A 14,552-nucleotide genomic window follows, 5' to 3' on the forward strand; every position below is an offset into this window, starting at 1 on the left:
CAACTTTAAGGGACAGTGAAATGGACATCTGAATATGTATATCCCTTTGTTTAAGATCTCCCTTGACCAACCCATCAAGCAGAGTAGAGGTATGAACAGTAATGATAACGATTATTAAGATTTAGTAGTATTTATCGAGGGTCTACTAGGTACAAAGCACTATATTATAAGCTGCTCACGAAAAGCTTTTCTTATTCCATGAATTATCAGTTAAACAATTGGAGGATCAAGGAAACAAAATAGATAACCACTTACCTATTGTGCTCTTTAAATGTTTTAATGTTGCCAAAAGTATTACTGACATTTCCCAAGGAAACTACTCCCACAGACAAAAAATTACAATTAAGTGAACCACATTGACACATTGATGATGTCTCACTGTGCACCTAGTCTAACTTCTTCAAGGGCAGAGAATCTTATTTGATTGTCCTTTGGAGTCAATACTTCGCATTGCACTGATATGATTTCTTACAGCTTTTATTGACATTTTTCTTTACATTACTGTGGTCATAGAGTATATTATTCTTTTAGTTCTGCTTTACTATTTATCTGTTCATGCATATTTTCACATTTGTCTGAATTCTTTTTCATCATTTCTTATGGTGCAATGATATTCCATTGCTTTTATATACAACAGGTTGTTCAATCATTCCCCATTTGGTGGGCACTCACTGCATAAGACCTACTACTGAAGGGACCTCAGAAGTCAACTCATTCTTTTTTTTTCCTTAGATTTTTGTAAGGCAAATGGAGTTAAGTGGCTTGCCCAAGGCCACACAGGTAATTATTAAGTGTCTGAGGTCGGATTTGAACTCAGGTACTCCTGACTCCAGGGCCGGTGCTCTATCCACTAAGCCACCTAGCCGCTCCTAACTCATTCATTTTTACAGAAGAGGTCACTGAGGCCCAGTGAAGCTAAGTGAAAGCTAAGTGACTTGCCTAAGGTGACATAAGTAAGAAACAGCAGAGGTCAAAGACAGAGGGAAAGCAGTAAATAAATATTTTTTAAGCAACTACTGTTTGAATCCATGTCCTCTGACTCCAGAGTCAGTGCTTTTCCCACCATATCATGCTGCCTTATAAAACTGCTTCTGAGGACTTTTTGCTACTATAAAAGTACAACTATAAATAATTTGGTATATGTAGAATCTTTCCCATATATACCACCACCCAATGTCCATAATTTCCAACATACCTCAGCCATATATAAAGATATTCATGTTCTTGAATTGTCCCTCATCCACATGTTCAAAAATTCCAAAATTCTGTAATCTGACCATAACCTACCAACTTTTCACCTCTCCCTCAACCTTCCCTTACCAGTGCTACTCTTCTTCCATACCATGACCTCCAGTCCCTTGACCCCTTTGTTCGCTCAGGCTAATACCCCTGCATTAGCTATACTCTTCTATTTTCCCCTTGGAGAATCAGTTCAATTCGACACTGGCCTCTTCTCTAGAGTCCATGGGCCCCTGGACATAGTTCTTTTGTTATTTTGGGTTTGTTTTTTTGTTTTTGCAGGGCAATGGGGTTAAGTGACTTGCCCAAGGTCACACAGCTATTGAACTCAGTTCCTCCTGACTCCAGGGCAGGTGCTCTATCCACTGTGCCACCTAGCTGCCCCTGGACATGGTTCTGATTGTACTCTGACAGACCTCAACTCCCACCTTCATTCCTAATAAATACGCTATTGAATTTAGGTGGAGAAAATTCATGCAACTATTGACTGGGTTCACCATCAATTTATGCTACACAAACTCACTTGGGCTCTACCCTCAATCCTTCTACCCCCACCCCCCATCAACTCACTATCCCACTCTCCATATAGGTTCTTCCAAACCTTTCAACCCTCCTTAAATTATCCATGATTCCCCTTCCCCCCACCTTCCCATCTGAAAACTTTGCTTCATATATTAAAGAAACAAACAGACCAGTAGCTGATAATTCCCTCTTCTCCCCTTTCTCATATCATTCAGATGTCTTCTGCTATGGTATTCTACTTCACTCTTATCTCCTAACCAAGGCCCATGGACTTCACTTGCACAAGCAGCATCATTCTGTCCCATCTTCTCCAATAAATTGCTTCCTCTGCCATCCTTACTTATTTCTTATCTTGAATCTCTTCCTGTCTATTGTCTTTCCCTACTATCTACATAGATGCCCATGCCTATTCCATTCTCAAAAAAACCTCACTTGATCCTTCCATCACCTCCATCATCCTATATCTTTTCTACCCTTGGTGTGATCAATTTATCTAAAAGGCCATTTATAATAGCTGTCTCCATTTTCTCTCCTCTCGTTCTCATTCTTAGTCTCCTATAATCTGGCTTCTGACTTTATCATTCTACTAAAACTGCTCTCCCCAAAGTTACTAATGATCTCCTCATTGTCAGATCCAATGGTCTCTTCTCAGTTATTCTTCTCTGTAGCCTCAGATACTGTTGATCACTTTCTTCTCCTTGACACTCTTTTCTTTCTAGGTAGAGAAACCACTCTCCCCTGGTTCTCCTTCTACCTATTAGACTAATCTTTTTCATTCTCCTTTTCTGGATTCTCATATTGGTCAGACCCTCTAACCATTAGTATCCCATAGGGTTCTGTCTTGATACCTCTTCTCTTCTACCTCTATATTACTTTCCTTGCTGATATCATCAGTTCCCATGAATTTAATTAACATCTTTATAATAATTATTCCAGTGCTGGGATTCAAATAAAATAATAATCAATTCTCTGCCCCAATGACTGTTTTAAGTCTACAAAAAGATATACTGAAAGATAGTTTCATATTTCATAAATTTAATACTCCAATAAGAACAATAAAAGAGGTACACAAAACTAGATTATGTTATGTTACAATAAGCAAACATATCCTTATGGAGCAAAAGCAGTCATGTGACCACAGCAGTTGATGTTGGAGCATATGCAGAACCAAAACTCATTCTACCTATTCTAACTTTTTTCCCCCTACTTCCATGGCTTCTAAAATGATCAATAAGATAACCCTTGAAATATGGATTTCTATTGGTTCATTATGTCCCAGCTTCTTATTGGTTTCACTGTTCAGGGAACACTAGTGTACTCATATCTTGAGGATACTTTGGGCATAACACAAAGTGGAAATAAATGACAGCTTGTCACCCCCTAGTGTCTGGCACTTTTTCTCTTTATGTTTATTATATGTTTGTTTATTGAAATAACAAAAAATGAGAGAATTAAAATACAGTATTTCATCAAAGGTATAATGAGTTTTAAGAAATGAATAAAATATTACAAGGATGTTCCTTCAATTTTTTTTCACCTATGGATGGAATGAATATTACTACAGGAACTTAGAAAATACTGTTTCACAGATGAATGTTAAAAAAGAGTAAGGAATGTAAATTTGTAATTTCTACATTGGGTGGTTGCCCAGGCACCCACCTTTGAAAGAACCCAGATTACAAGTGCCATTTTAACAGCTGGTCCACCAGACTTAACATAAATTTAGGTATTGATTCTGCTGAAACAGTGTGAACTGGTTGCATCCCACCCATCAATTCTATCTATCTTAACCTAACCTCCCTGCTTATCTCCAATCTCATATCTCCAACTGCCTTTCTGATATCTAGAACTAAATTCCAGTAAATATCTTAAACTTAACATGTCCAAAACTGAAATCATTATCTTCTCCTTTAAACTCTCCCCACCTCTTAACTTCCCTATTTAGTGTTGAGGGCAGCAGCATCTCCCAGTCCCTCAGGCTTGCAACTTAGGTATCATCCTAGACTCCTCACTATCTCTTACTCCTCCTCACCCATATCCAATCTTTTGCCCCAAACTGTGAATTTCATCTTTGTGACATCTCCCAAGTGTTCCCCCTTATCTCCTATGATACTATCGTCCAATATGAGTGCTCATAAATTCACACTTGGACTATTTCAATAGCCTGCTTGTGAGTATACTCAGTCCAAGTTTTTCTCTTCTCTAATCTATTCTTCCTTCAGTTGCAAAATGATTTTATTAGAGTACAGGTATGACCATATTACCCTTCTATTCAACAAACTCCAATGGCTCCCTATCACTTCCAAGATCAACTATAAAACCCTCTGTTCGGTATTGAAAACCTTTTATATCATAGCCTTCCTCCCCTACATTTCCTGTCTTCTTAAACCATACTCCCTGTCATGTATTCTTCAATACAGTGACATAGGGCTCCTTGCTCTGACACAAATAAGACACTAAACACATCCCTCAAGTTCAAGCATTTTTTCTGTCCTTCATGCCTAGATGTTTTCCTTTCTTTTCTTTTCCTACTGGTCTCCCTAGCTTTAAGTCCCATCATCTTCAAGAAGCCTTTCCCGGGGAGGCTAGGTGGTGTAATGGGGCGGCTAGGTGGCGTAGTGGATAAAGCACCGGCCTTGGAGTCAGGAGTACCTGGGTTCAAATGTGATCTCAGACACTTAATAATTACCTAGCTGTGTGGCCTTGAGCAAGCCACTTAACCCCATTTGCCTTGCAAAAATCTTAAAAAAAAAAAGGAGCTTTTCCCAATCCCTCAATTCCAGTATTTTCCTTCCATTAATTTTTCTATTGTTCCTATATATTTAGCTCATTTGTATGTATTTGTTTGCTTGTTGTCTCCTTGTAACACTGTGGGTTATTTGAAGGCAAGGACTGCCTTTGGCTCTTTGTTCCTTTAGTGTTTGAAAAAGTGCTTGACTAATAGTAGGTTTTTCTTCCGCTTTTGAGCTCTTCCATTTATTATGTATGACCTTAAACAAGTCACTTTCTCGAGCCTTTGTTTTCCTATTTGGAAAATGAAAGTTAGATCCCACACCTCTGACATCTCTTCTAGCTTTGTATCTATCACCCTACCACCTCCTGGGGGTATATGCTAGAATCTCTGGGTCAAAGGGCATAAATAGAATCACTGCTTTTCTAGCATTGTTTCAAGAAGTTTTCCCAAATGGTTGGACAAATTCATAACTCCATCAACAATGTATTAGTGCACCTGTTTTTTCACAGTACCTCCAACATTGATTACTTCAGTATTTTATCATCAATTTTCTGAGAGTGATGTAAAAGAGTTGCTTTAATTTATATTTCTCTTATTTTAAGATCTATTGATCATTTATATTTCTTCTAAAAAGTATTCATATCCTTCTGAAAAGTTTTCGTATTCTTCAACAACTTCTCTCTTGAAGGAATGGCTCTTCTTGATCCTTATATAGGTAAATTAGCATCTATTGTCATATATGTTGGAAATCATAACTTTATCTGAAATTTGATGCAATTGTTTCCCCCTCAATCAATAGTTTCTCTCTATATTCTCATTTCATTTATTTTGTTCAAACAAGTGCTTTGTTTACTATGAGTTTTCCCCAAAACCATGTATCTAAAAGTTACCCTTCTTTTCTGCATTTTTATGTGATCTTTTTGTGTTAGAGTTAAATCTATTTGGAGCTTATTTTGGCACATACTGTAAGGTATATATTTAAACCCAGTTGCTGACAAATTGCTTTCTTGTTCTTGTTGAACAGAAAATCCTTCTTTCAATAATTTCTGATCTTGGATTTATCAAATACTGGGTTAATTACTTCTCTATCTTGTTTATCTAGAATAGGTTATAATTTCATGGGCCTTCTCTTCCCTTTCCTCCCTATCCAGATGTTATAGTACCTTACTCATAAATGCCTAAAATTCCATCATTAGCATCATTCTTTTTATTTTTAAAGCTTTAGTCTCTGTTAAAAATCAATTTTTTTAAGTGTAAAAGAATTCAGTTGCTTTTAGTGGGTACAAGTTTTGGTAGAGGAGAGTGAGGAGAGTTAAAGGAAACATTTAGGAGGAAAATAAGTATAAAAAGTATAACCTGAAAATAGTTGCCCACTTGGTCTCTGACTACCAACCTTAGTAATGAGAATAATTGCTTTAAAAGTAATCTGGAAAGAATGAAAAATTAGAAGAAAATGTGAAACATCTCATTGAAAAAAACAACTGATATGGAAAACAGATTTAGGAAAGATAATTTTAAAATTATTGGAATACCTGAAAGTCATGATCAGGAAAAGAACCTTGACATCATTTTCAAAGAATTACTACAGGAAAATTGTCCTGATATCCTAGAAGCAGAGGGCAAAACAGAAATGGAGAGAATCCACCGATCTCCCCAAGAAAGAGATCCAAACAAACAATCCCCAGGAATATTATAGCCAAGTTCCAGAACTCCCAAGTCAAAGAGAAAATATTACAAGCAGCCAGAAGGACAGAATTCAAATACCATGGAGCTGCAATCAGGATCTCAAAGGACTTAGCAGCAACTACATTAAAAGCTCATAGGGCTTGGAATATAATATACTGGAAGGCTTTTAAAGAGCTTAGAATGCAACCAAGAATCAACTACCCAGCAAAACTGAATGTCCTCTTCCAAGGGAAAAAGATGGACTTTCAATGAACCAGGGGAATTTCAAATGTTCCTGTTGGAATGGCCAGAGCTGAACAGAAGGTTTGATCTTCAAATACAGGACTCAGGTGAAGCATAGTGATTGGAGGAGAAGGGGAAAATATGAGGGACTTAATGATGATGAACTGCATGTATTCCTGTATAGAAAAATGAAACTGATAATATTCATATGAACTTTCTCATTTAATAGAGCAGGTAGAAGGAGCTTTTATAGATAAAGCACAGGAGAGAGCTGAATTTGAAGATAAAATATGGTATAAAAATGGAGTCAATAGAAAAAAAGGGAAATGTAATGGGAGAAAGAAAAAGGAGAGGGGGAATAGGCCAAGATATTTCATATAATAAGATTTTTCTTTGTTGCGATGATATGGAAGGGGGGAAGGCAAGGGGGAATGAGGGAATCTTTGCTCTCATCAGAGGTGGCTAGGAGAGGAAACAGCATATATACTCAATGGGGTATAGACATCTGGAGTAAGAAGGAGAGTGTCGGGGGGAAACAGGGGGAAGGGGGGGATGTGAATGAAGGAGGAGAGGATGGACCATGGTGGGGAGAGTGGTCAGATATAACACATTTCCTTTTTTACTTCTTGCAAGGGGCTGGGATTGGATGGCCTGTCTGGGACCATAGGGCCAGGTATATGCTGGGCCTAAGGGGTGGTATGGGAGCTTGGGGCCTCTTGGCCCCACGACCAGGGATCTGTCTGCTGAGCCACTCAGCTACCCTACAGCAGAGTCAGAGTGAAAGAAGAGAGAAAATATATTAAGTGGTAGTGGAGAAATACAAAAAGGAGGGAGTTGCAATCAGCAATGGCAACAGTGGGAAAATGTGGAAGTAACTTTTGTGATGGACTTATCATAAAGAATGTGATCCACTCACAACAGAGTTGGTGGTGTTGGAACACAGACTGAAGCACATTTTTAATTATTATTATTATTTTGGGGGGGGGTGCAGGGCAAATGGGGCTGGGTGGCCTGCCTGGGGCTGCATATCAGGAAGATTGTTGGGTTTCTGAGGCCAGATTTGGACCCGGGTGCTCCTGGCTCAAGGGCCAGTGCTCTGTCTGCCACCTAACTGCCCCTACTATTATTACTATTTTATTTTATTTTATTTTGGGTCTTTTTTTCTTTTTTTTGGATTTTGCAGGGCAGAGGGGTTGGGGTGGCTTGCATGTCACACAGCTGGGTGATTGTTGGGTGTATAGGGCCGGATGTGGGCTCGGGTGCTCCTGGCTCCCAGGCTGGTGCTCCATCCACTGCGCTACCTGGTCATACCTACAATTATTACTAGTATTTTTTTACTTTTAATTTTAATTTTTTCTCTCCCCTTTACTTTATCGCTCAAATGAATCTATTTTTAGGGGGGAGGGGGTATTTTGTTTACTCTTAAACAAGAATATTTTATTAATGTATAAAAAAACATTATTTGTACAAAATGAGAATAAATATTAAATGGCAAAAAAAAGTAATCTGGGAAGCTATCAGGAAAGGTCACTTACTTGTCCTGACTGGCCACTGTTCGTTGGGCCTCCTGCATTGCGGCTTCTGACTTAGAAAGTCTGTATTTATAAAAGGTGATCAGCAAATCTGTCTGTTTCTTCTGGAAACTCCAAACCTGCCAGGGGTAAAAGGCCCTCATCAGTTTCCAATATAGAAATTCCAATTTCTTAACAACTCAAAAATTCATATTCAAAAACTGATCATTCAGAGTCCCACAAACTAAAATAATTCAAGAAAGATAGAAGATTGGGGATAAATCATGACACCATTCACTTTCAGGATTCTGAGGTTAAATACTGATGCAGCTGAATAATCTGGTGAAAAAAATCTAACCTTATGAGCTATGGAGATACAAAAAGGACCATAAAATTTGTTTGATCCTCCTGGCTTAAATCTCTTCCTAGTTCAATCCATCTTCCATTCAGGTGTCAAATTGTTCTTCCTAAAAAGCTTCCCCCATGCAATAAATTCCAGAAGTTCTCTATTATCCCTAGATAATATAAAATATATTTATATAGAATCCTTTATTTGTATTATAAAAGTTCTTCATAAATAAGTCTATTCTTACCTGTTCAGTCTTTAACACCTTCCTCCATGTACTCTATAATTCAGTGACATTAGTCTCTTTGCTGTTCCTTACACAAGAACTCCATCTCCCTAATTAAAGTGTCTTCACTAGCTATCCCCCATGCCTGAAACTCTTTCTTTGCTTATCTTTTCCTCCTAGTAAAGCCTTTCCCAATTCTCCTAGGTTTTAAAGTCTTCCCTCTCAGATAATCTCTAATTTATTCTATAAAGAGAGATATAAAGATAAAGAACCATGTTGATGCTTCAATCATAGGACTATTGAGAGTTGGATCATGTTAATAATTTAGAATTTTTATTTTTGTTAGTGAAAGGCATAGGTTGAACCCTGGCAATATTTGTCTCTGCTTCAAGCTATGGCCCCTCCTCTCTAAGCCCTTTTCTTATCTTCTTAATACTTTTCTAATGAATTTAAAATTTTTTTAACTTCATTTTCAAGATCTTCTTTTACCATACAATTTGAATTACAGTACCACATAAGATTTTTAGCTATTATTTAGTTTAGTTACACTGCCCTTAGGCAAAACTCTGTTTATCCTATCCCAGGATAAATACAATTAAATTATATCTTGTTTTAAAGCACATTCAGATAAATGAATTCCAAAACTGCTCAGTAATGCATTCCAGTATTTAACAATATTCACTCTAGTTAGGTTCTTTCTTATATATTACTTAAGTTCCTCATTCTCTATGGAGGGAAGAACCTTTCTCCTAACAAGGACCACTAGTCCATGTGAGAAAAAAAAACACACCGATAATCATATATTTGGTTTGGTTTTATATATAGACTTAGTTTTAGACCATGTTATCTGCTTTTTAAATTAAAGTCAGAGAACTACAGCCAATTATAAGGAATACAATAAAATAAATAATAATAATACACCCCAGTTCCCTATTGAGGTCAATTATTTAATGGGAATTAGTAGATAAAGGGAAAAAACATGAAGAAATAGGGTGATAGAGAGGAAGAAATTACAGAGAAATAAAGAAAGAGAAAAAGAGACTAGATGAAACAACATTATGTGTTAATCAACTATGATGGATGCAGCTCCTCTCAGCAGTTCAGAGTTTGAGAACAACTCTGAGAGAAACCTGTTATGGACAATGCTACCCACATCCACAGGGGAAAAAAAACCCAAAAACCCAAATCTGAATGTATACTATTTTCACCTCTCAAAATATCTCTTATGTCTTTCCTTCCTATCTCAGTTTTCTTTCTTTTCCCTTAGTCTTAATTCCTCTTACGCAAAATGACTAACATGTCAAACACAAATGTATAGATACAATTTTAATCAGACTCTTCACTAAGGGGAGGAGGGAGGGAAGAAAGGGTGGTAGAAAAATGTGAAACTTATAAATTTGCAAATGGATGAATGCTGAAGAATTACCATAGCATGTAATTGGAAACATAAAACATAAAAGAAATTGAATTTTATAGAGTTTAAACATATGATCCAGATCATATGATCATACAAAGTAGGTCATATGATCTACTCTTTCCTCAAGTCCCAAACTCTACCCTCATCCCCTCTGTCAACAGATGATCTCATCTTCTATTTTACTGAGAAAAATCAAAGCAAAACCTTCACTTGTGAGTACTATCTTCCCTATTCCATAATTCAAAACTCCTGTCTTCTTCCAATCTATCCTCCTTTGCTCTGCTCTAAGATGATGAGATAGTCATACTCATTTCTAATGTAACTACTTGTGTTACTGATCCTGTTTTTTTTTCCAGGAACTTGTCCCATCAATCTGTCCATTTTTGGGGTGGCTAGGTTGCACAGTGGATAGAGCACTGACCCTGGAGTCAGGAGTACCTGAGTTCAAATCCGGTCTCAGACACTTAATAATTACCTAGCTGTGTGGCCTTGGGCAAGCCACTTAACCCCATTTGCCTTGCAAAAAAAAAAAGCTAAAAAAAGTGATTTCAAAACCCAGTCAGGTTTTTGAATTTCTAACTCTTATCCCTGAAATTGATTAGACTTTTTTATTGGTCCATTTAGTATTGGTCCATTTCTCAGATTGCTTGTGACTACGACTAGAGTCCATAAAAATTCATGTTTCAGCAACTAATCAGCTTTTCTTCTTTTGAACTGTAAGCCACAAAAGTCTTGAATTCCTAGAGAGAGAAAAAATTCATCTTGGATTATATTTCTGTATGCTAAAGTAGCTGGTGAATCAGGCACTTCAATCAAAAATGATTGTCCATTATCACAACTTTTACCTATCTGTGGATCCAAAGGCACTTCACCCAGGAGGGGGACTTTTAAATCTTGGCACATTACTTCTGCGCCCCCTGTAGTTGGAGGAAATATTTGTTATTCATTCTTACATTTGGGACAGATAAAGCCACTCATGTTCTCAACTACACCAATTATTGCAATTTCACTTTATGACAAAAATTGATAGTGATACTTCCTGAGGAGTAGTAATTACTGCTCCATCTATGTGGGCTGCACTGAGGTATTGTACTATGGAGAGATGTTCATCAAAAGTGCCAGGTGGGGTATCTACAATGAGGTAGTCAATCTCTCCCCAATCCACATCACGAAGAATCTGCTTGATCATGCCATTTTTTTTTGGTCCCCTCCAGATGACAGCATCATCAGGACTGCCAAGCAAGAAGCCTACTGACATCACACCAAGTTTCTCTTCAACTTACACTGGAGACCATCCAGAACCACTCTGATGAACCTCTAGTACCATCATTTGGGGAATTGATAGTCCACAAATATCACTATGCAGCAAAGCAATCTGTTGATTTTCATCTTCTGCTAGGCCATGAGCAAGATGAGCACTGAAAGTACTTTTGCCAACACCACCCTTCCCAGATAAGACCAAGATTTTGCATTTCACAGTTCTCATTTTTTTCTTTGATTTCCCCTATTGCTGGGTCAGGGGCAGTACCAGCCCCAGAGGTGCACAGGTACTGGTTCAGGCATCCCTGACACAAGGCCCCACTGCCCGCCTGGGCACTGCCGGCTCCGGGGCTGTCCTGCGGAGCCTTTTCCATTCCAACACCTTCAAGGCTGCCATCCCTTATTCTTTAAAAAAAAAAAAAAACCTTCCTTTGATTTTGTCATATCTTCAAGCTATCATCCTAGAGTTCTTTTTTCCCCCCCCTAAACTCCTGGAGAGAGATCCCTAAGATTCCTACCTCCATGTTCCCATCATCTCCTCATTTTTCAATTCACTACAGTCTGGGTTCTAATCCTGCCACTCTGCAAAAATGTACTATTGAAGGTTTCAAATAATTTTTTTAGTAGCCATATCCAAAGACCATTCCAAATTCCTCCTTTGACTTTTCTGTGGTTTTCAACATTATGGACCACCTCCTCCTTTTGGATAATTTTTTTTCCTTTGCTTCCCATGAGAATACTCTCTTGGTTCTCCTCTTATCTGGTGAGTACTCTTTTACAGTCTCCTTTGCTGGTTCAGACCCAATACATTTTAGTATCCTCAAGACTCTCTTCTGGGGCTTCTTCTCCTTCTATAATATCTCTTTTGGTGATTTCATCCATTTCCATGGATTTAAATTATAACACTGACACAATCAAACATTTTTATCTAGTCTTAATCTCTTTCTTGAACCAAAATTCCCCATCTCCAACTACTGATACCTCAGATTCAATATATTCAAAACTGAACACATCTACAACGCAAATTTTCCTTTTCCTTCAAATGTTCCTATTTCTATTCTTTCCCATCACTTAGGTTAAAAACTGTGTAGTATTTTTTAATTCTTCTCTATCTTTAATTCTTCATATCCAATTAACTGCCAAATTTTGTTCAATATACTGCATAGGATGATCTATAGACTTGGAGCTGCAAAGGACCACAGAAGTCACATAGTATAACTTTTCACTTTATGGATGAGAAAACTTGAGACTAAAAGAAGTTAAATGACTTGCTCCAATCACACAGAGAATGGTCTAAAACAACAAAAATAACTGCTGCAATACATTCCATAACAGCTCAGCTCCGGAGGGCTACCACCTGATAATAACATTTAAATATGAGATTTAACTATAAGTCATAACAGCTATATTTCATTAGGCTATAATAGATATATAACTACTAGCCCTGATTCCAAATCCAGCACTATTTCCACTGTAACAATCTATGCTCTAAAGCTCTTACCTCTTCTACATCTCATATTTATCCCTTTCTCTCTACTTATATTACTTCTTGTAACCAAGACTTTGAAATATCCTCCTAATTGGTTTCCCTGCCTCCAGTTTCTCTCCTTTCTCATCTATTCTCCAGAAAGATAACAACATAAGCTTCCTATGGCCCAGGTCTTTACATATCACTCCCCCATTCAAAAACCTTTAGTGCTTTCTTACTAGAGTCTAAGATAAAATATAAATTCCTACCCCAGCATTTAAGGTCTTACACAATCTAGTTCCAAATTACATTTTCACCATTATTTTACATCACACCCTATATACAATCTATAGTCTAGTAAAACTGTAACACTAGTTTCTCAAATTTGATATGTTATCTCACACTTGCACATTCATTCAGGCCACTCTCCATTTCTGTAATAAATTATCTTTTCATATGTGTTCCAGATAAGAATTTATATCTTCCTCCATGGGTCAATTTAGACACTAATTCTTCCTTGTAACCTTCCCCCATCTCCCTTACTAACAGTTTCTTTCCCTCTTCAAACTTTTCCTAGAGTACTTCTTGTATCTACAGCCACCATTTTCAACTACTTTATATTTACTGTATTCATGTAAACATGTACACTTACTGTATAGCTGTCATATCTCCACTAGAATATAAGCTCCTTGTGGATAAATGTGCCATTTTTCTTTAAGATTTTATAAGGTAAGTGTATCTGCTGTATTGGCCAAAAAATGTAAAAGACCTGGGACATAAAGTCATGAAAGATATTATCTTAATAGCATGTTCACATTTTGACAGAGAATTTAAAAGGTTGACTTATGATTGAGTTTATATAGCACTTTAAGTATTTCTTTTTTAGATTAAAATTTTTTTATGTTTAAGGCAGGACTTGAACCTGAGTGCTTCTGGTTTATTTATTTTATATTATTACAATAATTTTGTTATAAAAGTAAACATAAACCCTCCTCCCCCCAAGAAGATGAGAGACCTAAAGAATAGTGAGAGAGAGAGAAAAAAAAATGTTCAGTCTATGTTCAGATTCCACTGGCTTTATCTCTGGAGTGAGTTGACTTCTTTATCCTAAGTCCACCAGAGAAGTTGCTTCAATGTTTTTCCCACAGTTGCTATTACTAGCTGTATTTCCCTCCACTCTAATCCTCCCCACTGTCATTTATTCTATTCTCTCTCTCTCCTTCCATCTTGGCCCTGTACAAAAGTGTGTTGTATCTGAGTACTCACTCCCACAATCTTCCCTCTCTTCTATCACCTATTCCCCCCTTCCCTCTCCCCATTCCCCCTTATCCCATCCCTCTCCTCTCATTTTTTCCTAGGGTAAGATAGATTTCTATACTCTATTAAGTGTGTATGTTATTTCCTCTCTGAGCCATTTCTGATGAAAATGAAGGCTCACTCATTTCCCCTTGCCTTCCCCCGTTCCACTCCATTGAAAAAGCTTTATCTTGATTCTTATGTAAAATATCTTAGCTCCTTCCTTTCTGTTGTCTTCCTCCCAGTACTTCCCTTTATCTGACTCCATCTTTTTACTACATTATACCATAATATTTTGCTCCTTCCTGTGCCCTGTCTATATATGCTCCTTCTAACAGCTCTTATAAATGAGAAAGTTCATATGAGTTATCAGTATCTTCTTCCCATGCAGGAATACAAACAGTTCAATATAATTAACTTTCTCATAGTTAGTCCTTCTCATCCACCCCTTCTATGGTTCACCAGAGTCCTGTACTTGAAGATCATACTTTCTGTTCAGCTCTGGTTATTATATTAATTTTTTTAAATTAACAACTATCACCCTCTTTCCCTCTCATAACTCTACCCCCACTGAAAAAGGAGAACAAAACCTTTATCACAAATATACAAATACAAAAATGTTGAT

The 14,552-nt window shown here is 37.3% G+C and overlaps 2 protein-coding genes and 1 pseudogene across 4 annotated transcripts in view; 1 reads left to right on the forward strand and 2 right to left on the reverse strand.

The window, feature by feature from the left end:
- Nucleotides 1–14,552, forward strand: part of SLC7A8 (solute carrier family 7 member 8) — a 162,391-nt gene that overhangs the window by 24,867 nt on the left and 122,972 nt on the right. The window lies entirely within an intron of this gene.
- The window catches only part of RNF212B (ring finger protein 212B), a 59,548-nt gene that overhangs the window by 13,714 nt on the left and 31,282 nt on the right, over nt 1–14,552 (reverse strand). Inside the window, exon 5 of the mRNA XM_074234862.1 lies at nt 7,939–8,054. Within this exon, the coding sequence (XP_074090963.1) occupies nt 7,939–8,054 (116 nt within the window). The remainder of the gene's footprint in view (nt 1–7,938; nt 8,055–14,552) is intronic.
- LOC141521885 (cytosolic Fe-S cluster assembly factor NUBP1 pseudogene) lies at nt 10,587–11,537 on the reverse strand (annotated as a pseudogene).

Source organism: Macrotis lagotis, chromosome 4, assembly GCF_037893015.1.
Source record: "Macrotis lagotis isolate mMagLag1 chromosome 4, bilby.v1.9.chrom.fasta, whole genome shotgun sequence".
Classification (NCBI taxonomy): Eukaryota; Metazoa; Chordata; class Mammalia; order Peramelemorphia; family Peramelidae; genus Macrotis; species Macrotis lagotis.